The sequence below is a fragment of the Lissotriton helveticus genome, chromosome 4_1 (genome assembly GCF_964261635.1).
Source record: "Lissotriton helveticus chromosome 4_1, aLisHel1.1, whole genome shotgun sequence".
Classification (NCBI taxonomy): Eukaryota; Metazoa; Chordata; class Amphibia; order Caudata; family Salamandridae; genus Lissotriton; species Lissotriton helveticus.
This window is the reverse complement of record NC_136063.1, coordinates 1115505032-1115532028: the sequence shown is the minus strand read 5'-3', so window position 1 is coordinate 1115532028 and position 26997 is coordinate 1115505032. Positions and strand designations below refer to the sequence as shown.

The following is a 26997-nucleotide window of genomic DNA, read 5'->3' as shown; positions in this document are numbered from 1 at the left end:
GTATGCAAAAGACATCTTGGGGAGTTTCAGAAGCTGGGAATGCATTCTGCCCATTGACGTTGTGGTTTGTAACTCATGTTCTTTTGCTTTTTCATTTGCTCGCTTCGGCTCTCCAGGATCACTTCATCCCTCCAATGCTAAACCCTAATTTACCAGTATTCTTCCGAGTGCTCCATTGGTGATTATTTGCAATTGAGCAGTCTTACCCTGTAGTTGTAGCATATTTAATAGCAACTCCGTTAAACATTGCTATGTATGTATTGGCAAGCCTTCCAGTAATGTACGGAGGTGCTTATTGCTATGTGGGCGGGCACCCTGTGTTTTTTTGCAGTATTGTATAGCGCAAACTCGACTCAAAGGTTGTGGAGCGCTTTACATGAGCACCATTTACATTACACAAGAACACATTTATTTTTGGTAGGCATGGGGAGATTAGGTGATTTGCCCAGAATCACAGGATGGTGAGCCGACACCGAGACTCGAAAGTGGTTCCCCAGTTTTAAAGTTGGCAGTCCTGCCCATTACGCCACATCCTTTCCTTGAGCTGCGCCCCTACACCTTAGGCCAGGTGTCCTGCCCGCAGTTCACTAGCAACATCATTGTAGGCAGGTGCATGCAGAGCAGCTCATGGGTAACAATGGCAGCAGCCAGCAGTGGACTTTGGCAAAGAACACCTGGTGAGATGTCACGGTCCGGCCTAAAAAACAAGTTACTTACCTTCAGTAACGCTTTTTCTGGTGGGTACAGTATCGGCCTGTGGATTCCTCACCTTATGAATATCCCCTGCGCCAGCATTCTGTAGAATTGTTTCCTAGCTCTCCACGCCGACGAGGACGTCGTTTCCGCTCGCAACTCCGCATGACGTCACAGGAGCCATAAGAGAGCCTCGTCGGCGTGATGACGTCAGTTCCACCCATTTTTTCCGTGCCTCCGAGGCAAAACAGGTGGACCGACAACAAACCCAAAGTATACACAGTACACAACATTTAAACCAATATGCACAGCATAAAATCAAAAAGGAAAGCTAAATAACATCAGCATTTCCTATAAATGTACCAGATTGAAACAAGATACAAAGTAAAACAACAAGCCAAATAAGGCATCCTTTAAGGCATACAAAGGTGGAAAACGGGGAGGAATCCACAGGCAGATACTGTATCCACCAGAAAAAGCATTACCGAAGGTAAGCAACTTGTTCTTCTGATGGATACAACTGCCTGTGGATTACTCACCTTATGAATAGATTCCCACAGCAGTCCCACTCTAGGAGGGTGTTCACCTTTCTTATACCAAAAAGTCCTGCAAGACAGAGCACGGAAAATGGCCCTCTCTCCTCACCTCGGAATCTACGCAGTAATGTTTGCGAAAGTGTGGAGGGAGGCCCAAGTCGCTGCCCTACAAATGTCCAACACAGGAACACCTCTGGCTAAAGCAGAGGTGGAAGCCTTAGCCCTAGTAGAATGAGCTCTATTACCCACTGGTGGTTCCTTACCAGCAAGGGCGTAGCAGATCTTAATGCACAAGATGATCCACCTGGATAAAGTGCGCTTGTGCACAGCCTTGCCTTTTGAATGTCCAACATAGCCCACAAAGAGCTGATCCTCCAAACGTAGGTCCTTTGTCCTGTCCAAATAAAAGCTCACTGCTCTTTTAGGGTTCAGGCAGTGAATTCTCTCCTCTTCCTTGGAAGGGAGAGGGGGAGGATAGAATACAGGAAGGGTAATGGACTGCCTGAGATGGTAGGGAGTAACTACCTTGGGCAGAAAAGCAGCCCTTGTCCTTAGGACCATCCTTTCAGCATGTATGGTCAAAAACGGAGGTTTCGAACTAAGAGCTTGAAGCTCACTTACCCTCCTTGCTGAGGTAATTGCTACCAGAAAGACTGTTTTAAAAGGCAAAAGTCTCAAAGGACAGCTATGAAGGGGTTCAAACGGGGAGCCCATCAAAAATGTCAAAACAAGATTAAGATCCTATTGGGGCATAACAAAGGGAATAGGTGGAAACCTATTGGTAAGTCTTTTGATAAATCTCAGAACAATAGGAGACTTAAATAAAGAGGGCTGATCAAGTAGACACAGAAAAGCCGATAAGGACGACAAGTAGCCCTTAACCGTGCTGAGCCAAAAAAAAGAGCAAACTGAGGAACATTCGATAAGTGGGCATTTAAAGGGTCAATGGATCTCTCTCCACACCATTTAACGAATCTTGACCATCTGTAGGAGTAAATGGACTTGGTGGAGTGTCGCCTGGCCAATAAAATAACATCCACCACGTCAGGTGGAAGAGAGAAGGAACTCAAGTTGCCCCGTTCAATCTCCAGACATGAAGGTGCAAGCTCTGGAGGTGGGGGTGTAGAACCTGCCCCTGCAACTGCGACAGGAGATCTGCCCTGAGAGGGAGACGGAGCAAAGAGTGTGATGAGAGGTGAAGAAGGTCTATGTATCACACCCTTCTTGGCCAATCCGGGGCGATCAATATGACTTGGGCCGGTCTTGGTGAATCTTCCTCAGAACTCGAGGAATCAAGGGTATAGGGGAAATGCGTAAAGGAGTTGTGAGCGCCAATTCAACTGAAACGCGTCCCCCAACGCTCCCTGCCTCGAGAAACTGGAGACTGCAGAATGACAGGCAGTGTGTGTTCTCGAGAAAGGCAAACAGGTCCACCCGAGGAGTTCCCCATGTCCGGAAGATGTGTTGAACTACCTCTGGATAAAGCCTCCACTCGTGGTCGGAGGAGAACTGCCGACTGAGACTGTTCGCATGCATGTTCAGCACCCCGGCGAGATGATTTGCCATCAAGCACATCCATTGGTCCTGAGCCCAGGACCAGAGCCGCAACGCCTCTCTGCAGAGACAGTATGACCCCACTCCTCCCTAGTTGTTGACATACCACATTGCGGTAGTCTTGTCCGTCAGGACTTGAACCGACTGACCACGAAGGGAAGGGAGAAAGGACTGAGCGCCAAACGTATCGCCCGCAATTCCAGAAGGTTGATGTGAAGCAATCTTTCCTCTGGAGACCAAAGACCCTTGATCTCTAGATCCCCAGATGAGCACCCCACCCTAGGGTAGAGGCATCCGTTATCATTTTGGCCACCGACGGAGGAAGAAGAAAGGGCTTTCCTTGAGACAGATTGCCCTCCATGCTCCACCAAGACAGATACGCTGCAGCTTCTCTGGAGATCCTGACTGACTCCGCAAGATCTCCAGTGTGCTGATACCACTGCCTGTGGAGACACCACTGGAGCGCCCTCATGCGCCAGCCTGCATGGTTGACCAACAGAATGCAGGAAGCGAACAGACTGAGCAGGCGAAGGACCTTTAGAACTGGAACAACTGCTCCATTGTGGAATAAAGGGATCATCTCCTGAATGTCGAGAATTCTTTGAGGAGGAGGAAATGCTCAACACATAGTAGTGTCCAGTACTGCCCCTATGAACAGGTTGCGCTAAGAGGGCACCAGGTGAGATTTGGGCACATTGATTTAAAAACCAAGTCGAACAACAGTTGAGATGTTACCCCCAGATGATGAAGCCCCATTTCTGTCGAATCCGTTTTGAGCAGCCAGTCGTCCAGATAGGGGAAAACAGGAATCCCTGACCTTCTGAGATGACCTGCCACCACTGCCATCACCTTTGTGAAGACTCGAGGTGCAGTCGTAAGACCAAACGGGAGGACTGCAAATTGGTAGTGCTGCGACCCAACCATAAAACCGAGATACTTCCAGTGCGACTTCAGAATGGGAATGTGAAAATACTCATCCTGTAAGTCGATCAACACCATTCAGTCCTCTTCCTGCAGTGCCAGAAGAACCTGAGCAAGGGTCAGCATCTTGAATTTCTCCTGTTTCAGATAAAAATTCAAGATCCCGAGGTCCAGGATCGGATGTAACCTGCTTCTTTTTTGGGGATCAGGAAATACCAGGAGTAGCATTCCTGACCCCTTTCCTGCTCTGGAACCACCTCTATCGCACCTTTTTGAAGTAATGCAAGAACCTCCTTCTGCAGAAGAAGCAAATGGCCATCTGAACAATAACCTTGGCAAGATGGGTAAGGAGGAGGAAATTCCCGAAAGGGAGGGGCGTACCCATTCTCCACAAGTTTTAAAACCCAAAGGTCTGTCATGTCAGATTTCCAACCTTGCAGAAAGTGAGACAGCCGCCCCCCCCCTACAGGACCCACACTTTCCAGGATGGGGAATCTAGGGCTGCTTTCCTGTGGTACCAGAGGGAGTGGGAGAGGCAGAAGAGGAGGAGGAGAGATTGCGGGCAGAACCACGTTCCTCTATAAGATTTATAGAGTGGATTTTACTGCTGCTGTTGCTGTTGAGGTTTGACAAAAGTTGCGAAAGGAAGACCTTCCAAAGCCTCGATATCTCTTGAAGCCAAAACCTCTCGACTGGGTCTGCAATCCCAAGGATTTCACAGTGGCTCTGCTATCCCTAAACCTTTGCAAGGCCGAATCTGCTTTTTCCCCAAAAAGCTTCGACCCATCAAAGGGCAAATCAACAAGAGTAGCCTGGTTATCCGGGGAAAATCCAGAAGAACAAAGCCAAGCTTGCCTTCTTGTAGCAATGGAGGAGCCCATAACCCTTGCTACTGAGTCAGCCGTATCTAGACCTGATTGGATAACTTGTCTAGACGCAGCCTACGCGTCTAACAGAACCTCCATAAAGTTTCTCCTTTCCTCTTCAGGTAACTTGGGAGCCAATTGCTTTGCTGAGTCCATTAAAGTAACGACCCAGTAGACAAGTCGCATTGGTCGATTTCAGAGCTATGCTAGAACAGGAGAAAACCTTTTTGGCTGACTGTTCCATCTTCTTCGAGTCTCTGTCAGCTGGGGCCTGTGGAAAAGCACCTGAAGATTGCTTGGAGCAAGATGCCTGCACAACCAAACTCTCTAGAGATGGATGTGAAGAGAGAAAAACTGGATCACCTGGAGCAGTCCTATATCTTCTAGCCACAGCCTTAGAAACGGCAGGCGAAGAGAGTGGTTTACGCCAACGACAACATTTAAACCAATATGCACAGCATAAAATCAAAAAGGAAAGCTAAATAACATCAGCATTTCCTATAAATGTACCAGATTGAAACAAGATACAAAGTAAAACAACAAGCCAAATAAGGCATCCTTTAAGGCATACAAAGGTGGAAAACGGGGAGGAATCCACAGGCAGATACTGTATCCACCAGAAAAAGCATTACCGAAGGTAAGCAACTTGTTCTTCTGATGGATACAACTGCCTGTGGATTACTCACCTTATGAATAGATTCCCACAGCAGTCCCACTCTAGGAGGGTGTTCACCTTTCTTATACCAAAAAGTCCTGCAAGACAGAGCACGGAAAATGGCCCTCTCTCCTCACCTCGGAATCTACGCAGTAATGTTTGCGAAAGTGTGGAGGGAGGCCCAAGTCGCTGCCCTACAAATGTCCAACACAGGAACACCTCTGGCTAAAGCAGAGGTGGAAGCCTTAGCCCTAGTAGAATGAGCTCTAATACCCACTGGTGGTTCCTTACCAGCAAGGGCGTAGCAGATCTTAATGCACAAGATGATCCACCTGGATAAAGTGCGCTTGTGCACAGCCTTGCCTTTTGAATGTCCAACATAGCCCACAAAGAGCTGATCCTCCAAACGTAGGTCCTTTGTCCTGTCCAAATAAAAGCTCACTGCTCTTTTAGGGTTCAGGCAGTGAATTCTCTCCTCTTCCTTGGAAGGGAGAGGGGGAGGATAGAATACAGGAAGGGTAATGGACTGCCTGAGATGGTAGGGAGTAACTACCTTAGGCAGAAAAGCAGCCCTTGTCCTTAGGACCATCCTTTCAGCATGTATGGACAAAAACTGAGGTTTCGAACTAAGAGCTTGAAGCTCACTTACCCTCCTTGCTGAGGTAATTGCTACCAGAAAGACTGTTTTAAAAGGCAAAAGTCTCAAAGGACAGCTATGAAGGGGTTCAAACGGGGAGCCCATCAAAAATGTCAAAACAAGATTAAGATCCTATTGGGGCATAACAAAGGGAATAGGTGGAAACCTATTGGTAAGTCTTTTGATAAATCTCAGAACAATAGGAGACTTAAATAAAGAGGGCTGATCAAGTAGACACAGAAAAGCCGATAAGGACGACAAGTAGCCCTTAACCGTGCTGAGCCAAAAAAAAGAGCAAACTGAGGAACATTCGATAAGTGGGCATTTAAAGGGTCAATGGATCTCTCTCCACACCATTTAACGAATCTTGACCATCTGTAGGAGTAAATGGACTTGGTGGAGTGTCGCCTGGCCAATAAAATAACATCCACCACGTCAGGTGGAAGAGAGAAGGAACTCAAGTTGCCCCGTTCAATCTCCAGACATGAAGGTGCAAGCTCTGGAGGTGGGGGTGTAGAACCTGCCCCTGCAACTGCGACAGGAGATCTGCCCTGAGAGGGAGACGGAGCGAAGAGTGTGATGAGATGTGAAGAAGGTCTATGTATCACACCCTTCTAGGCCAATCCGGGGCGATCAATATGACTTGGGCCGGTCTTGGTGAATCTTCCTCAGAACTCGAGGAATCAAGGGTATAGGGGAAATGCGTAAAGGAGTTGTGAGCGCCAATTCAACTGAAACGCGTCCCCCAACGCTCCCTGCCTCGAGAAACTGGAGACTGCAGAATGACAGGCAGTGTGTGTTCTCGAGAAAGGCAAACAGGTCCACCCGAGGAGTTCCCCATGTCCGGAAGATGTGTTGAACTACCTCTGGATAAAGCCTCCACTCGTGGTCGGAGGAGAACTGCCGACTGAGACTGTTCGCATGCATGTTCAGCACCCCGGCGAGATGATTTGCCATCAAGCACATCCATTGGTCCTGAGCCCAGGACCAGAGCCGCAACGCCTCTCTGCAGAGACAGTATGACCCCACTCCTCCCTAGTTGTTGACATACCACATTGCGGTAGTCTTGTCCGTCAGGACTTGAACCGACTGACCACGAAGGGAAGGGAGAAAGGACTGAGCGCCAAACGTATCGTCCGCAATTCCAGAAGGTTGATGTGAAGCAATCTTTCCTCTGGAGACCAAAGACCCTTGATCTCTAGATCCCCAGATGAGCACCCCACCCTAGGGTAGAGGCATCCGTTATCATTTTGGCCACCGACGGAGGAAGAAGAAAGGGCTTTCCTTGAGACAGATTGCCCTCCATGCTCCACCAAGACAGATACGCTGCAGCTTCTCTGGAGATCCTGACTGACTCCGCAAGATCTCCAGTGTGCTGATACCACTGCCTGTGGAGACACCACTGGAGCGCCCTCATGCGCCAGCCTGCATGGTTGACCAACAGAATGCAGGAAGCGAACAGACCGAGCAGGCGAAGGACCTTTAGAACTGGAACAACTGCTCCATTGTGGAATAAAGGGATCATCTCCTGAATGTCGAGAATTCTTTGAGGAGGAGGAAATGCTCAACACATAGTAGTGTCCAGTACTGCCCCTATGAACAGGTTGCGCTAAGAGGGCACCAGGTGAGATTTGGGCACATTGATTTAAAAACCAAGTCGAACAACAGTTGAGATGTTACCCCCAGATGATGAAGCCCCATTTCTGTCGAATCCGTTTTGAGCAGCCAGTCGTCCAGATAGGGGAAAACAGGAATCCCTGACCTTCTGAGATGACCTGCCACCACTGCCATCACCTTTGTGAAGACTCGAGGTGCAGTCGTAAGACCAAACGGGAGGACTGCAAATTGGTAGTGCTGCGACCCAACCATAAAACCGAGATACTTCCAGTGCGACTTCAGAATGGGAATGTGAAAATACTCATTCTGTAAGTCGATCAACACCATTCAGTCCTCTTCCTGCAGTGCCAGAAGAACCTGAGCAAGGGTCAGCATCTTGAATTTCTCCTGTTTCAGATAAAAATTCAAGATCCCGAGGTCCAGGATCGGATGTAACCTGCTTCTTTTTTGGGGATCAGGAAATACCAGGAGTAGCATTCCTGACCCCTTTCCTGCTCTGGAACCACCTCTATCGCACCTTTTTGAAGTAATGCAAGAACCTCCTTCTGCAGAAGAAGCAAATGGCCATCTGAACAATAACCTTGGCAAGATGGGTAAGGAGGAGGAAATTCCCGAAAGGGAGGGGCGTACCCATTCTCCACAAGTTTTAAAACCCAAAGGTCTGTCATGTCAGATTTCCAACCTTGCAGAAAGTGAGACAGCCGCCCCCCCCTACAGGACCCACACTTTCCAGGATGGGGAATCTAGGGCTGCTTTCCTGTGGTACCAGAGGGAGTGGGAGAGGCAGAAGAGGAGGAGGAGAGATTGCGGGCAGAACCACGTTCCTCTATAAGATTTATAGAGTGGATTTTACTGCTGCTGTTGCTGTTGAGGTTTGACAAAAGTTGCGAAAGGAAGACCTTCCAAAGCCTCGATATCTCTTGAAGCCAAAACCTCTCGACTGGGTCTGCAATCCCAAGGATTTCACAGTGGCTCTGCTATCCCTAAACCTTTGCAAGGCCGAATCTGCTTTTTCCCCAAAAAGCTTCGACTCATCAAAGGGCAAATCAACAAGAGTAGCCTGGACATCCGGGGAAAATCCAGAAGAACAAAGCCAAGCTTGCCTTCTTGTAGCAATGGAGGAGCCCATAACCCTTGCTACTGAGTCAGCCGTATCTAGACCTGATTGGATAACTTGTCTAGACGCAGCCTACGCGTCTAACAGAACCTCCATAAAGTTTCTCCTTTCCTCTTCAGGTAACTTGGGAGCCAATTGCTTTGCTGAGTCCATTAAAGTAACGACCCAGTAGACAAGTCGCATTGGTCGATTTCAGAGCTATGCTAGAAGAGGAGAAAACCTTTTTGGCTGACTGTTCCATCTTCTTCGAGTCTCTGTCAGCTGGGGCCTGTGGAAAAGCACCTGAAGATTGCTTGGAGCAAGATGCCTGCACAACCAAACTCTCTAGAGATGGATGTGAAGAGAGAAAAACTGGATCCCCTGGAGCAGTCCTATATCTTCTAGCCACAGCCTTAAAAACGGCAGGCGAAGAGAGTGGTTTACGCCAAACCTCGAGCATAGGATCCAACAAAGCTTCATTAAAGGGTAACAGAGGCTCAACTGTGGAGGATGGTGCATGCAAGACCTCTGTTAATAAATGTGGCTTATATTCAGCAGTAGGTAACTGCAAATCCAAAAGCTCTGCCGCTTTCCTTATTACCATAGGGTATGGAGCAATCTTAGGAGGTGGTGAAGCCCTTGTAAAACAGAGTTCCCACTCTGGAGAGGTATCCAAACCGCTCGCCTCCTGAATTCCTTCAAATTCATCCAGAGACTCTTCCAATTCACCTTCTTCTACCTTCTCTCCATGGTACTGCTTCTCTTTTAAAAGCCTCTGAGCTTCTCTCCATGAACGAATCCGTGGACATGGCGACGGTGGTGCCGTATGCGGCGCCAACTGCACCGGAGCCGGAGTCAAAGGAGGCTCCGAAGGAGGCACGAGATTCACACGAGGTCGAGAGAAGGGCTCACCAGACAGCGCCGAGGATTCCATCAATGGCGTCGAGGCTCTCGGCGCCGGATATTGCCATGACGGCGCCATCGGCATGAGAGGCGTGAAGGGTGCTTGGGCATAGTGTTGGGGGACAACCAAGTTGAATGCAGGCGGACCCACAGGACCAGAAGGTGCTCCGGATGGGAAAGACGCCCTTGTAAAAACACTGTACATAGCATTTAAAAAATGCGACGGATCCGCCCCTGGAGCCGGGAACTGTGGATATGGATTCGAGCCAGTATCCAAACGGGGAGTGTCCGGCGTCGGAACATTCGGATCCACTGCCTGATCCACCGGTTCAATCTCCGGCACAGGAGAAGGTGGAACTTCCTGAACCGACTCGGCGTCTGAAGCTGAAGAATCCCTCGGCGCCGGAGACTGCGCCGGTGTGCTTCTAGGCGAAGAAGACTTCACCGGAGCACACGAGGAGAAGGCGAAGTAGATACTAAATCGTTACGACGACGACGAGGGGCAGGCAAAGTCAACCTCGAAGCCTTACCCATCGACGAGCGGCGCTGAGATTCATGCCTTCTTTTTTTCTTATGTTTCTTTGACTTTGATGTATGTGACGTCAACGACTTCGACTTATATCGTTTTCGCCCTTTATCTTCTTTCTTCGCCTTGGCCACAATGAATTTGGCTTCCAGTTCTTTAAGTGCTTTAGGATTCATTTTCCTGCAACAGGAACAGTCCTGCACGTCGTGATCCAAAGATGAGCACCATAAACAATCTTCATGAGGGTCAGTGATAGACATGCGACCCCCACATTCCCTAGAGGGGTTGAAACCAGACTTCCTCGAAGACGACATGACTTCTAGCAACAGTTAAATCAGAAGAAATAACAAAGTAACTTCACAAAATATGGAGAGTGGTAGAAAACCGTTACACGTCGACGGCGCAGAAGAAAGGGAACTGGCGTCATCACGCTGACAATGTCAGGAGCGGGGCCGACGTCCTCGTCGGCGTGGAGAGCTACGAAAAAAGTCAGTAGAATGCTGGCGCAGGGGATATTCATAAGGTGAGGAATCCACAGGCAGTTGTATCCATCAGAAAACGACTGTACTCTTTCTAAGAGCAAGGACTCGACACCGAGCGGGCGCAGCAAACCTGCTTTCCGATCACCCACATCCAAGGGCTTCTAATACTCTATCAGGCTTTCTTAAATATTCACGCTAATGGAAGCTTTGTCAATAGAGCAGTAGGTGCAGCTGCACCGGGGTACAGCAGTTTAGGGTTTTGCTGCATCTCAATAAACAATGTTTTAGCTACCCAGCTGATGGCCGGGGACCCATTTTCGTCACCTGGACCTTGCAACTGCGACCTTGCTACGTCATTGCTGAGGGTCAAAAGAGCATGTGTTCTTTAATAAGTGTTATTTCAGTTGACGATGCTGGTCCTCTGTAAGAGCACTCTACACTTACAAATTATCTTTAAATAAGTTTTTTCAAGGAGAGGTGCTCTCTTCTGCCAAAGAAGCTTCTTTACACCACGCAAGTTGTTCTGAATCGCTATCTGGATGTGAAGGCTTTGGGAGGCAGGGTGTGTTGGACTGCCATGTTCACTGATATAGAATGACAATGTGGAGTCAGGAATCTTAGAGGTGTCCTACCTCTGTAACTGCCCACTTAAAACACTACCCGGTGTGCATGCCTCGTTTCCTTGCTTTTTTACCCCCAGTTTTCTATAACTCAAACTCGACCCAAAGGTACTGGAGTGCTTTACATGAGCACCAGTTACATTACACAATGACACATTCATTTTTAGGTCGAGCCTGGGCAGGGCATGCGCTACTCTGCAAAGCATGCTGTATTCGAGTATGGAGTTGAAGCTCTGCCCACTTTCCGCCCATCGTTGTCAGTGGCTTGTGTCATTGTCCTTTGTAAATGCTGGCTTCTGATTCGTTAATAGGCTTGTTAGTTCCTCCTTAGTACTGCCTTGTCTTCTTTTGTAACCTCCCATGAGGACTGGGCCTTTTACTTCTGTTGTTACACGGTAGGTCTTATTTAGTCTGTAAGCACTATTTTCTTTATTGAGTTTCTCATACTGCAGTCACCACATGTTTTCCTGCAACATTCAGCACGTCATGTGCACTTTCACTTTTCAAGTAACCCGGGCCAATGGCGGCCGCTTCTATGAAATGAAATAGGTCTCGCATTTACAAGAGTTTCAGCTACTGGCATTGTAAATGACATTGCCTTTATTTATGTGTTAATTATCAAACCAGACAAATAAACATTGTCATTTACAATGCCAATAGCTTAAACTCTCGCAAATGGGAGACCTATTGCACTGCAAATGCTTGTCTTTCGTAGGCACTGGGCGATTCAGTGATTTGCCCAGAATCATAGGGGGGTGAGCTGACACCGAGATTCAAACTCAGTTCACCAGTTCTAAAGTGGCAGCTTTGGCCGTTACACCACATCCTCTTCCATAGCCTTCAGCTTCTTCTCTTTCTAAATCTACAAGAGTGTACATTATACACCACAGACAGTGCTCGTAAACTCTGCCTTCACTGCACTAGATAATACTAGGTTCTCCCAGCTCATATGGGCAAGCGACAGCTTAAGTATTGGAACTTGGTATTTGAAACGTACTCCTTCCACCGCTAAACCTCAAAGTGCATTTCTGCCGAATTGTGGCGGTTCCTGAAGAGTGGACGCTGCTTTGAAGGATGAAGCTTCTCCTCTCTGTGTGCTTGTCCTTCGACCCGTGTCCCCATATCTGTCTTACTTGGTGTCAGTGCCTTAGTGCCTCTCTACCACATGCCAGTGTGTCTCTAACTTCCAGAATCAGGACATCTGTGTCTTACTGTCCTCGTGTCGGTGTCTTTAAATTCAGTGCCAGTCTATCCATTTTTACTGCCACTATGCCTTTGTCTTTAATTCTAGTTCAAGTTTATCCACGTCTTTGTGCCCTATTTCTATGTCTCTACCGTCTGGTCACTGTATCTACAAGTCTTTCTTCCTAGAACCTGTCTCTCTAAGCTTTCGTGTGTTTGTCTCTGTCTACTCATGTGTCTAATTCTCTACATTCCAGTGTCAGTGCATCAGTGTCTATCTGTTGTGGTATGTGTGTGTCCAAATCCTTCTATCTGTGTTTTTATGACACATTTCCTAGTTCTACATACTCGTATCAGTAGTTCAATGACTTATTCCCCTTTGTCTGACTCTCTGGGTTTCAGGGTCCTTATGGCTTTCAGCACCCATATTTGTAATTGTCAGTGCCAATCTGCCCATGTCTTTATGCCCCATTTTCGTGCCCTCTGGTGCCAGTGTCCTGTGTCTGAGGTAAGTTCTAATGGCAGCCTGTCAAGTCTTTTTACCCCAGTGTCTGTCTCTAAATTGAAGTCCCCATACGTTTGTGCCTGTAATTGTACCTGTGTGTCTAAATGCCAGTGTCAGTCTATCCCTGCCCCGCTACTTTACCTGTGGGTGTAAGTCCCAGTGTTAATCTATCTGTGACTGTTACTGTACCAGTGTGTTTAAGTCCCAGTGTCCGTGCATCTGCGCCTGCTACTGTAGCAGTGTGTGTAAGACCCAGAGTCAGTGTCCCGGCAATTAGACGTGTTCGGATCGGGGGTCGCTCTTTCAAATATCTCGCACCCCGGGCCTGGAATGCACTGCCGCTGTCACTAAGAAAGAGTGAGAATTTACTGTCTTTCAGGAAAGATCTTAAAACGTGGCTGTTCAGCAAATAATCTTCCTTTACCGTGGGGGCTGAGTTGTGTTGAGTCTGATAGCGCCGGGACACTCTGCATGAGTAGCTGAGCGCTCAATAAAACTCCAATTAACATAACATAACATAACATAACAGTCTATCTGTACCTCCTACTGTACCTGTATGTTTTAGACCCAGTGTCCATGCACCTGCGCCTGTTACTTTACCTGTGTATCTAAGTCCCATTGTCTCTACATCCATGTATATAACTGTACCTGGGTCTAAGTCACAGTGTCACTCTGTCCGTGCTTGTTACTGTACTTGTGTGTCTATATCTCAGTATCAATCTATCTGTGCCTGTTACTGCACCTGTGTGTCTAAGTCCCAATGTCCGTGCATCTGTGCCTGCTACTGTACCTGTGTGTTTAAGTCCAAGAGCCAGCCTATCTGCACCTGTTACTGTACCTGCGTCCCAGGATCCGGCATCCACGCTGGTTAATGTATCTGTGTGTCTAAATCCCAGTGGCCATGCATCCGTGCCTGGTACTGTACCTGTGTGTCTAAGTCCAAGAGCCAGCCTATCTGCACCTGTTACTGTACCTGCGTGTCTAAGTCCCAGGGTCCGGCATCCACACTGGTAAATGTATCTGTGTGTCTAAGTCCCAGTGGCCATACATCCGTGCCTGTTACTGTACCTGTTTGTCTAAGTCCCAATGTCCGTGCATCTGTGCCTGCTACTGTACCTGTGTGTTTAAGTCCAAGAGCCAGCCTATCTGCACCTGTTACTGTACCTGCGTCCCAGGATCCGGCATCCACGCTGGTTAATGTATCTGTGTGTCTAAGTCCCAGTGGCCATACATCCGTGCCTGTTACTGTACCTGTTTGTCTAAGTCCCAATGTCCGTGCATCTGTCCCTGCTACTGTACCTGTGTGTTTAAGTCCAAGAGCCAGCCTATCTGCACCTGTTACTGTACCTGCGTCCCAGGATCCGGCATCCACGCTGGTTAATGTATCTGTGTGTCTAAATCCCAGTGGCCATGCATCCGTGCCTGGTACTGTACCTGTGTGTCTAAGTCCAAGAGCCAGCCTATCTGCACGCACCTGTTACTGTACCTGCGTGTCTAAGTCCCAGGGTCCGGCATCCACACTGGTTAATGTATCTGTGTGTCTAAGTCCCAGTGGCCATGCATCCGTGCCTGTTACTGTACCTGTTTGTCTAAGTCCCAATGTACGTGCATCTGTGCCTGCTACTGTACCTGTGTGTTTAAGTCCAAGAGCCAGCCTATCTGCACCTGTTACTGTACCTGCGTCCCAGGATCCGGCATCCACGCTGGTTAATGTATCTGTGTGTCTAAGTCCCAGTGGCCATGCATCCGTGCCTGTTGCTGTACCTGTGTGTCTAAGTCCCAGTGTCTGTGCATCTGCACCGGTTGCTGTAATGTCTGTCTAAGTCCCAGTGTTCGTGCATTCGCAACTGTTCCAGCATCTTTGAATCTGCACTGGTAAATGTACCTGCGTGTTTAAGTGCCAGAGTCAGTTTATCCGTGCTTGTTACTATATCTGTTTGTCTAAGTCCCAGTGTCACTCTGTCCATGCTTTGTACTGTATCTAGCCATGCTATTCTGCTCCTCCCTCCCCCTTAGTTGGAGTATACCTGTGGTTTTCACATGAGCGCAGCACCTCTATACACCGGGACCTTTCACAGCCTTCAGACGTTCGCATTCATACTTCCCTCATGTCCACAGCACACAGTGCATGCTGCCTGTCACACCTTTCGCCTCCTGCAACAGAGGGGAGCAGGGGTGCGGTGATACAAAAGACGGGAGGAGGGGAGAGGAAGGTGGGAGAGAACAAAACTCCAAAATTCAAGCAAATGAAATGCTCACATTCCAGGCACTACACGGATAACATACATGAATTCATTTATTATAGTAAAACAGCAAAACTAAAATTAGATGCTAAAGTAAAATCTGGACGAATTAAGCTGAACATAAAAAATTTGAAGAGGTGCTAAAAATCATCATGAAGTGCATTTCTGCCCGCTAAAAGTTAAGAAAACAAGCCAGTGGTGGCTCCGAACGTCACCCCACTGCTCAAAAGAAAAAAAGAAAATGATAACGTATCGTTTTTATCATTTTAGTTTTCCTACTGCAGTCAGTGTCTCGCTAGGCTGGCCGAGCAGGGAGTGGAGTGGTTTGCACTCCCTAAGTGCGCATGATTGCTTGGCTAGCCCTCTTGGGCTGGCCAAACAGTCAAGCACACTTTGCATGTTCCTTATCAGGCTGTAATGTACAGCCTGGTGAGGAACATGCTCGGCCTCCTATTCCCCGTCTGAGTGCCGATCCATGGCACTCAGACCAATTCCAATGCTGCAATGCAGCGTTGTGATTGGTTGGAGTCTGGGAGCCCGAGTGCTTCCTGCTGCTGGAGCAGAGACAAGAAGAAGAGGACGGAGGAAAGGCGGCCATTTTCAGGAAAGTGTTTTTTATCCTTCATCATTTGCCCCCCCCCCCCCCCCACGCCTCACCACCCAGGTCCAGTAGCAGCCACTACTGAAAAAAGCTCTATGACACAGCCAGCTTTACCCACTTAATGGGAAGTGGGATGTATTTAAAAAGAAAAAAATAAACTCTTCCGTTTCATTTCTTAAAAGTAGGCAGTGGTCCGTGGGACCACAGCCTGCTCTTAACAATATTTTTACTTATATTCTCAAAGATGAAGGGGTCGTTTGGGACCCCTTCCCCTTTACAAATAGGTTATTACTGTTTTGCGACTTGAATTTGGTCGCAAAACAGTAATAAATACCATAGCGATTCCATTTTTGGAAGAGATGGGTTAAACACGCCTCTTCCAAATACCAAATTCCAAATGCAAAATGTGATTCAGTAACAAGTTACCGATCGCATCCAGCACATTTAAAAGAGCATTTTTGCGGTCATTGTACATCTGGCCCCAAATCTTAAAACTACAAACATCCATCCCGATGTCTATACTAAACTGTGTGTCAATTGTGTCACTTATAACAAGCACTGGCAAAGCAATAGGTCTAGGATTGCCTGCCAGCCTGAAATTAAAAAATATTTTTTGGGTCTCAAAATACACAAATTGTCATAGGAGCCTGTGGAAGTACATTGTATTGATGTGCTCCTTGTGAAAAAGCAGAATAGTGTCTCCAATAGTGAAGTCAGCCAGTCACTGAAATGAGGTGACCAATTGCCCCTTGCTGTATGTTGTAATGGGCGGAACAAAAATGTGAATGACACAATATATTAATGGATGAAGGGGGCTGAATAAAAACCCTAGACAAGTAAGTATATTATGCATGTCATTTTTGTAAAATCAAAAGGTCCAGGCTATTGCCAGACCTAAAAATGCTAATAAAATAATATTAACTTGTGGATCCACTTTCAGTTCTCCCATTTTGTTATATTCTTATTCAGTTGCATCTAGATTCAGTATCAGCTACACTTCAATTATCCACTGGGGCAATTTACAATTACAGTTGGATGTCAAAGACATTGTAATGGCTGGGTTTGTTTTAAATATATGAAACACCTACCCATCTTGAACTTGAAAGACTTTGCATCCCCTCTACAGATAGTATCTCAAAATGGATATCAAATCACATTTAAATTGAATTATAATAAAATAAATACCAAGTGGTGAACATCAAAATCTGTAGGAGCAAAAGGGGACAAGTAAAGGCATCTTAAAAGTCAGGATTTCCTGTATTGGAATACAACAGATCAAAAATAAGTTTATCGACATAGCCTCGTAAATGTTTATGAACTCAGTGCTGGTCTGTGGTTGATCGCAAACAACACACTGTAGGCCCAAGTACACACCATGCGAAGCATGAATGCCTAAGTCAGATGAAGTAAAGAACCCATGCATTTCAGACATGGGTAAAGTTGAATATAGAACAACATTTCCAAGAAAAGTTCGAATTACTTGAGGAAGGAACTTTGGTGCTAAATTTCATCTTTACAATGATGATTAAGAAAACACAAGTCTTTTTAGATTACTTATTTAAAAAAAAAAAAATTTTGCTGTCATTGAGATGTAGAGTATTATTTTTCACATTAGAGCCGCATCCTTGCTGCTTCTGAAATTTCAAAATAATTTCAAAGTGCACATGGCTATATTCTGATCTACAGATTCCTGTCTTGAAAGGTAATACACATTTCTAAGAAGTGTCAAACAAAATTAAATCAGTTTTTTTGCTCTGGCCCTATGGAATTTTAAACAAAATGAAGGGATCACACATTAGTAGTCTCACTGTTTGATATGCCTTGAGCTGCTATACACTTTGGTTACAATATGAGTTATTAGAGAATGCTATTTTTTGTACTGCTTTTGCTTCACTCGCATATTAACATACTTCTTTGCAAGAATTCTACAGCGAAATGATATTTCATTCTATCTAAAAGTATTTTTCTGTACTTCTTATGTCTCAGTATCATCTATTAACTGGAGAATAGTGCTTAGAACATTCAATAATGTTCTTGCGCTATTTGAAAGAAATGTGGGAGGCATTGAAAAAAATACCTGTGTTCGTGAGACACTGAAAATGGACCAAAATCCCTGCGGGGCCAAAGCCTGGTAACTCCTGTGAATTTTCATAGACTACCTGGACTGCACCAAGGCAAGACTCAAACCAGATTACTGAGGAACAGGTATGAGTCAAGAATAACTACAGCAGGCATGGGATAGTTCAGCAACGCTTTACTTCCAGTGATATTCTGAAACTCTGTGATGGATATGGTTTGGAGGGACACGCAAAACAAACCTAGCCATCATTTAAAAGGAGGTTCTATTGGGCCTGAATTATGGGTAGTCACGTTCTTTTAGTGGGAACTAGGCAGTTGGCCTCACAAGCGTACACTGCATCCTCAGAACAATTCCTCTTTGTCTCTTAAAAGAGATTAAAATAGTTACTTTAAGCACATAGCAACACAGCTATTAGTAGCCATGCTGGCATAAGGGTAAATACTATCTTGTGCATGTTGTTATACATATTATTGAACCAACAAAAACACGGAGAGATAACAACGCACAAAGTACTATACATACGCACATTCATAAAGGCACTGCCCATTATATAGATGACCACATGAATTATGTAGCAGGGATGTCCAAATTATGCAGCAGGATTGTGTATATATATATATATATATATATATATATATATATATATTCACACACACATACCACAGCATGTTGGATTCCACAGGACCTTTTAATAGATTTATACAAATAGAGAAGTGTGGCTCAAATGGTTCGAGCGGCAGACCCTGATGCAGAGGTCTGGCCCGGGACTAGGATTCAATACCCGCCTCTGCAACTCTGGGCAATAGCTTGCTTAATCTCCACAACGGCCCCAAAAGTGCTGGGATGCCTGGTTTCACCCTGGGGGTGCCCAGGAGTGGACACTCACAGGGAAAACCAGGAAGGGTTCCTAAGCGGTATACGGACAGCGCCGGGACACTACCTCAGGGAAGTAGCTGTGCGCTCTATAAATACCGGTACATTTACATTTACAATTACATATCATTCCATCCTGAAGGGCAAATATACTATTGCGCAATCTCCTGTACTATTTTATCCTTACATTTTTTGGTTTGCTGTAAAAAAAGGTATGCTACCCTACACCACTTGAAATAACAAGCGCACAGTTTTCACAGAGTTTTTTGGGCCTTCTAGAAAGGCTATTCTGTATTTATCATGTAGGAACGGCAAATCACATAAACTGATACAAGCCGTTATTATTACTCAGTAGATCCACTGTATGTAACTGGTGCAGTGATGGGCATTGCATTTTTAAGAATAACTAAAACCTATGGGCAGTTGTTGTGCATGAACCTTTAACCTCAACGCCATTTTAAAATGGAAATTTAATTTGCGGGACTGACAAAACAACACAGTGCCTAAAAGGTTGAAAAGAAAGAGTAGCCTTAATAAAAAAGCACAAATTTGAGCAATGAGACTATTTTTGCAGCTGGGGAAAGTATGTCCATTAATATTCCCTTCTTTGCTTGAAAGCACGTGTCCTGAACACTGAATAATGTGAATCTGAAGAGAAAAAGAAACATATTTCATCCTACTACAGAAAACAATATATCTTGCTGCTGGGACTGAGGCTGATAGCCAAACCTTTATTTGACATTTTGAGGTAAATAGGTCCTATAGATGGTGCAATCTTGCAGAAAGATAATTGTAAATTAAATGTTGATGCAGTAAGATGTGAACCTATGCCTATCAGGATAAGCTGGAAATTGTTCAAGGGTGACCGCTTCCGGCAAGGCTTCATTTAAAATCTCCTCTACCACCTTATTTTGCCCAGCTAGATATTCTCTCGAATAGTCATTTATTTTGAAGCCTGAACCGTAAGTTAATTTCTGGTGGTCTACGCCTACTGCCAAGTAGAATTTCCAGGGAGTAGATTCCACAGCATTCTTTCTTTATGTAAGCACCTCTGTGGACCATAATTCATTGTGGCATTAAGGTTGTTCATGGACCTCATTCAAAAAACTTGTTGGCACTGCATTTTTCCACTTTCTTCTTCAAAAAGTAACCTTGTTATACAATCCAGCTGGGTCAAAGGCATTATTAAAGACTTAACTACAGGCATATCACAACGAGTGGTAAGTGATAGAAAATCATGAAGGTGGTGACAATCTTCAAGCAACATAGGCAAGATTGCAGCATGCTAAGCCTATTAGTTGACCAGTGGAATGTGTGACCAGTTGAGTTAGTAAAGTAATGTAAGAATCCTTTTTAGTAAGGTTTTAGGAAGTATTGCTTGGGAAAAAAGGAAGTTTCTATAATGGCACAAATGTAGATAATATATTAAAGATTATACAGAAATGTAAAGAAAGTATTGATCCACTCAATATGAAATGTTACACTAAGAGCCATGGTCAGATCTATTCATCCAGGCTAGCTCGGTGAAAAATCTCAGATGCAACACTTGAAACCACAACCTAACTGCTTTGTCAAATATTGTGCGGGTAGGATTAGGTAACTCCAATATTAGTGCCACTAAACTGATTTAATGCCCTAACATATGGAAAGCATGTGTCACAATGGCACTGTCTACCCACTGCCTATACACTGTATTTCACAAGGTACGTGTATCAACACTGGTACCCAGCCGTCACTTCGCCTACAATTACTTGGAATGACCATTGCCCCAACCATTGATTTCACGTTGATGCATCAAACTTGAAATGGACCTAACAGAAATTTACTAGGGCTGTAAATAAAATACTAAATCCACCCAGCCTCTATACAGGTCGAAATAACTGCCCCTGACGGAAGAAATGGTCATGAAATTAGAGTGGTCAAAGTAATGATACGCATCTCTGCTCTGCTGTGGGCTCTAAGGAAGACTGAGACTTTTGTGGTGATGTATACTTGACATTTCTACTTTTACAACTATTGATTATACACAGAGTGTAAAGCAAACTGCCCTGTGGGTGTAGTATTGCTACGGTAAATGTGCAATTCCACATTTGTTTTTTCCAATATTTTGTTTCCCTGCCATCGCTTTTGTTTCCAAAGAGAAATATATATTCTCTCCCTTTAAGCCATCAATGCATTGAGCGCCAGTAAATAGTTTTTGACATGTGCATATTGCGGTAGTACAGTGCTTGCATAGCATTCTGTGAGAGACAGTGACAAACTCTTTCAGACAGTGTGGGAGACTATCATACACCCTATAGTGTGAAAGTAATTTAAATCGTGTCTCACAATTCTGTTCAATGAATAACTACTTTATACTGAGAATTGAAAAATGAAGCGAATGTGCCCCTTTTTTAAACTAAAAACATAGCTGATGTTGACCACGACTGGATTTTCTTTGATACAGTTAGAACAGGAAAAATGCCCATACGTGCAACTAACTCTTGCACACATATACAAGCTTCCACTTCTAACGAGTATGAATTATCTCCAGGGCAAGATATGATGATTCAAAAACATGATTTATAACAGTGACGTTCCACCCTGCTGGTAATTTCTGACAGAAAGTTTTACTTCTACAATAGAGCCATTCAATGTTCAAAGAACTTGCATCTTCTCACGTACATATACTGAGGGAACTTGTTGCTTTAAATTCTAAGGCATCTCGTGGCTTGGAACTTAAGTATGTGCAAGGACGTTTACTAAACAAGTTTTTAAAATAAACGTAAGTAGTTTTAGTCAACAATACATCTTTTTTTTTTTTACTTAAGATTAGATTTATCAATATGAATATACTGGCTGAAATATGTCTCATGCACTAAAGATTCATTTATTTAGTATAAGTCTAGCCAATTACCTAAAGCTAAACCAAGCTAGTATTTCTCTACAACACCAATGCATTGCACAGAGACAGCGCATACTACACATTAGAGGCAAACAAATATAATGCTATGGGAGCCATACTGACCTGTCGGGTTTTGTCTCCTGCGGGGGTGATAGTGATGTTCCATAGGTGGGGGAGGGTGTTGTAGTTGCACTGACTCCAGAGTAAGATCGTGAGGTGGGGAAGGGGCTGTTGCCATAGTTGCTGTACCTGATGGTCCAACAGCACAGGAAGAACGGGAAGTGAAGACACAGGAGAAAGAAGAGAAAGTGTCAGAACCGGAACTGTTTTCTCATGACCTTTCAAGTTAGACAATGTACAACAGATGGACGTTCTCTAATAATGTGACAACAATTCCTCATTTACAGGTGTACACATTTGCCAATGTATGCAATGAACCGTTTTCAAACAGAAGAGCGCCTACTGCATCGATACGTATTACTGAATGCGCATTATGAAATATTCTTTTATATAATACTTTCCACGAGATTTCGTTGAGCAGCAGAGAACATTCACTTACCTAAGAAGTGATTCATAGTCTACCTACTGTGGCAAATAACACTAGCAGATATTATTGAAAGTTCATTTTCAACAGATACACTGTCACTGGCCACATAAATTATTAAATAACAAATTAACTAAAGAGGAAATATGGCCCAGAGGCAATGCTCCCAATCTTTGGTATGTAGCCCGAGTTCTAATCCTGGCTTTGGCGCTTGAACAAACACTGTATGACAAGCATTATATCACAAGACAATAATATTGTATATTCTACATTGACCTAAACACTACATTGTAGACAAGTTTTGGTAAGTAGATGAGGAGTTAAGAATAGTGCATATATATGTATCAAGCAATGTGGTGGTTAGACCAATGTAGGTTATTGTCAGTTGATATTATCAACTTGGAGATCATTTTATTCAAATGTTCTGTGATTTTAGCCAAATCACTTCCTCTGCCTGAAACTGTAATTATGTATAGTAATAGGTCAACCATGTGTTAGTCTGTATATGTACTGTCATTGTATTGTTTCGCTCATTATCAGAAGCATCGGTCATTGATATATGTAATCAATCTGCAACCTAAGACCTAATGTAACTTTTTGTCGCTATGCACAGCGCTTAAGACAGAAATGCTTTGCCAACAAATAGATGATGAGCTTAGCAGGTTCCTGGGCTTAATCCTTCCCAACTGTCATGTGCATTGTGTGGAAGAGTGGAGTTGTGCCCTGTTGCTCAAACAACCAGAACCGTATGTATTTATGCAGAATGTGTTTGACACAAAATGTCATGTTGACGGTGACGCTATGGTTGTGGAAGGGATCATAGGCACAGCTCACTGATTACTGAGTGGTTCATGCCTGACTACACATTGTTCCTTTAGATGCACACTAAGTAAGAGACATAATCAAAATAGGTGTATCCTCGATAAGCTGTGACCCGAACAATAAGTAAGGTTATTACCTACATTTACAATAAACACTGTTAACTAATAAAAATGCATATAATAGTTAGGTGTTTGAATAAAGGAAACAGAGAAGTTGAGAATGTACAATATTCTCTAGAACTAACAAAGTAAATCAAACATTTATACAATTTACACAGTTTGGTATTGTCTATAGCATCCATACAGTGAAAGTAAACTGGATATGGGAAGTCAGACGCCACGGAGATGGCATAAACATCTGGCATAGAATTGACCTTAAGTGAGCAGACAACATGAGGTGAAGTGTATGTGAGATGCCAATTAAATTTAAAGGATTCTATTGAAACATTTTGTGGTATCCTGGTCTCTTCTCTGTCTAGTCCTTTCTCTGTGTTCTGTCCTCTGCTGCTCAACCAGTGTAAGTGATGGCACAGAATGTTCCCTGTGTGTATGTTTGAGTAGACTTGCCAGTTGCTGTATATGGGCTGAGCAGCAGGGATGCTGCTCCCGGTGGAGCTGATACTATTCCTAATACTAGTACTACCATCTTATCAAATGTTCCTGACCTGATTGAAATGAAGAATAAATCTACCTTTTGGGTCCAACTTCATCTCAGCTTGCCTTCCTTTCTTGCATTTCACACATTTGTTTTTCACATTTGCGTCCAACCCAAGGCTTGTTATGTTGTTTATTAATCTGTGGTATACAATAGTCTAAAAAACGTTTAGATAGGTTTCGAGGCAGCGTTATTATTTTGTTTATAACCCAAACAATAGTGCATATGTATATGCATACAAAAAGAACCTGTCAGTCAGTCCCCTTCATCTTTTGATCTGCTCGAAACTCATACATGTTTTACTTCTGCTAAAGCATGGGTCAACCCATTTAATCCATTGCCTTAGACTGTGAGTGAGATACGTACAGCTGCCTGAAAAATAGTGCATTTTTTAAACTTACTTTTCTGTGCAAACGTATGCCTTGCACCATCAATCAAGCTGTATCAGTTATACCTTTTTAGACTTGTATATTTAAGTTCCATTTCATATGCTTGCATTTTTTTTAATGCCATGTTTGCCAATGCTTGCAATTTGTTTAGGATAATGCCTTGCTTGTGAACCATGCTGCTAAGATTAAATAGGCCACACATTCCAAGCTTTTTAGCTATTTGTTTCTTTATGGGTGATTCAATTTATTTTCCCACCATTGCATTTATATTGAGTGGATTGACGTAGACACGCCCCTGCTGTTTTCACAGTACCCAAGCTTCCACAGTATACAGCTTCCTCCTTTCATGTCAGTGCACAGCTTCTGCCTGGCTTTCACAATATCCACCTTCCATGCTTTTGTAGTAAACAGCTACCTCCACTTTTGGAACAGTGGCACTTCATGAGCATTCGTCAACCAGAAGTACTTTTTCTGCCTCCTGTGATCGGTGGAAAAGGTTGTTTATGGGGTTGCCCCAAATCTTCTAATCCCTTTAAATTTCTTAACCCGGACACCCTCTTTCCCACAAGCCTTATGCATTGAATGTTTTGCAAGTTGAAGGAGGAGTCCATATTTTGTGAGCCAGGTTACCATCCATCACTTCTCCATCCGTATATCCACAGTCGCAGCACTTTAAACACAGAATTGTTTCTGGGAATGCTGAAGAGCAGTCTTGTATCTTAGACACAACTTTTCTTTTGCTTTCTACAGACTACCTTTTCTCCCACTAGTTCCACCATCAAATCCCCTTCGCTTTTTCCCTGGGTAGACAGACCTCAAAAGATTATGAGTCCTACCTTCTTGGGATCAGTAGCATGCTCAGTCAGATCACTAGCCTCAAACCTGCCGCTGATACCTGTACCTAAATAATGCCGACCACTTTACCTTTCCACCTATACACCCTCATGAATGCTATCACTGCATTTTCCCGTTTTCTTCTAGTCATCAGTGTGACACAAAGTTGGTAGATTCTTAATGAACACTCTCTAGTTTGGCACTTCATTCCTCATGTTTGCAACGTTCAAAAACCTGAATATCAGCGACTTCCCTTCAGAATCAGCTAAGTCTAGTGCTGTCAGCATTTCAAAACTAGTCATAATGCCACATGGTTAAAAACCACAACCTTGTCAAATTAAATGTATCATGTTATTCGGTATGTGCCTCCACTTAGTGGAAAACACATTTTGAGACACGTCGAATACCGTGTCCTCAGAACTGCAAGGCCAGCTTAAATGGATCACACACGGGCAAAAATGAAGATACACACAACAGTAGTAGAATCGAGGTGAATGTATCACCAGGAGACACAATGTTAATATAGAAAATAACAGTGGAACCAATGAGCATGTATCCCTAGGAGACTGAAGGTTATGGTAGTACTAGTAAAAAGAAGGTGCATATATCACTAAAATACAGAAGGTTAAAGTATCGCTGGTAGAATAAAGGTATACACATCACTAAGTAGGTACTGAAGTAGGGTTGCACCCTTTGTAGGTCGTACCTAGCGCAGCGCGCATGCGCTGCCCTAGGAGAAGATCTCTTGGAATCACTTCAGACTTTCTGCAAACTCGTGCGTGTTATGTTCGATTTTCCATACATTCTATTGGCCTTTGCGTGTGGCTTTCAAAAATGAAAGCATGCAATTGGCCAAAGGCGGATGCATGTCCCACCTTTTCTGAAAATGTTTACTCCCACAGCGTTTAGCTGTCGGGAGCGCGCAGCGGCGTGCAGCGTGCCATCTGTTGTGGATCATGTTTCATTTCAAGACATTTCAGCTTCCTTACAATATTACACATAAGAAAGGATAGCTGGGTGACAATTGCGCACAGTTGTGAAACAGTTGAGTAAATCCACGTAATTATAGCTCGGAGGATAAGGTAACGGCTATCCACCATTCACCAAATGGTGTGGAGAACCATACCATTAAACCAAACAGATAGTATATCCTGAGATCATATTCCCAATAAAAAGTCCTCCAATACAAGTTGATCTTCTCAATCTTCTGTTTTATTTCGTAACGTTTCTTCAAAGCAAAGATCTAGCCGCCAATACGTGTTTCGTCCTGTATGCTGTGAGCAATGGACTTCGCCAGGGCTAGAAGTTTTAATATATAAAGATCACATTACTACTCAGTAAACATAAAGATGATATATGCAAGATGATAATACCAAATACATCAAAAGCAGAGTCTAGTAACAGAGTGATGAAAAAAAGAGACCAGGCAAAGTGCCCATGTAGTCAGATAGATACCACGAGCGAGACACTATTATTACTAACGTGTCTCACTCTTCTCAAAGATTGCCTAAACGTGCCAGTGGAAAGAACCAAGAACCACACCAGAGTTTGAAGAGTGTGAGTAAGGAACCACCATACAAGAAACTTATTCCAAGAATAGAAAAAGTGCAGAATTAAATATCCTTGTGAAACGAGCAAAATCATTTCCGGCAACCATGGGCAAACAAGGAAAAGAGGGGTAGACCACACATATATAAATGTGCAGTCAACCAAAGTTAAAACCTTCTATTGATTAAGTAACAAAAGCATGATCAAAGGGACCAAATCAGAGGAGGGTCAAACTGTAAACTCACCTAATCACCAATAATAACTTTCGTGAATGACCAGCGACGTAAACAATAAAATAGTAAATAAGTATATAGAATGTCCAGTAATCTACAGAAGAAAATATGACACAAGCGCCAATTATTTACATCTATAGGGCATAATCACAACCTATTTTAATGATAAATTATATCAAACTCACATTTATATTGATCCAAACAAGGGCGTAATCATATGTTCTCTTTCAATTGTATCTTCCAATATTTGCTATCCATCAATAGTCCTAAGATAAAAAAACCTTATCACTATAATACCTATCTCTAAAATCCAAAATATTAATAACGCAGTATATATATAATTAAAGACCACTGTTCCATAGCAAAAAAGATAAGATAGACCCCTCCTATAATACAAGGGCTTCTGTGTATATGAAGCATTGTACGTATTAAGGAAATTATATCAATCCACACATGTGCAGACAAGGCATACTCAGTTTTCCCTTTTATTAATAAAAAC

The 26997-nt window shown here is 44.1% G+C and overlaps 1 protein-coding gene across 8 annotated transcripts in view; it reads right to left on the bottom strand.

The window, feature by feature from the left end:
* Positions 1–26997, bottom strand: part of FHOD3 (formin homology 2 domain containing 3) — a 1303582-nt gene that overhangs the window by 230296 nt on the left and 1046289 nt on the right. For all 8 annotated transcript variants that reach the window (XM_078687715.1, XM_078687716.1, XM_078687717.1 and 5 more), the window contains one exon: positions 21598–21723. In XM_078687715.1, the coding sequence (XP_078543841.1) occupies positions 21598–21723 (126 nt within the window). The remainder of the gene's footprint in view (positions 1–21597; positions 21724–26997) is intronic.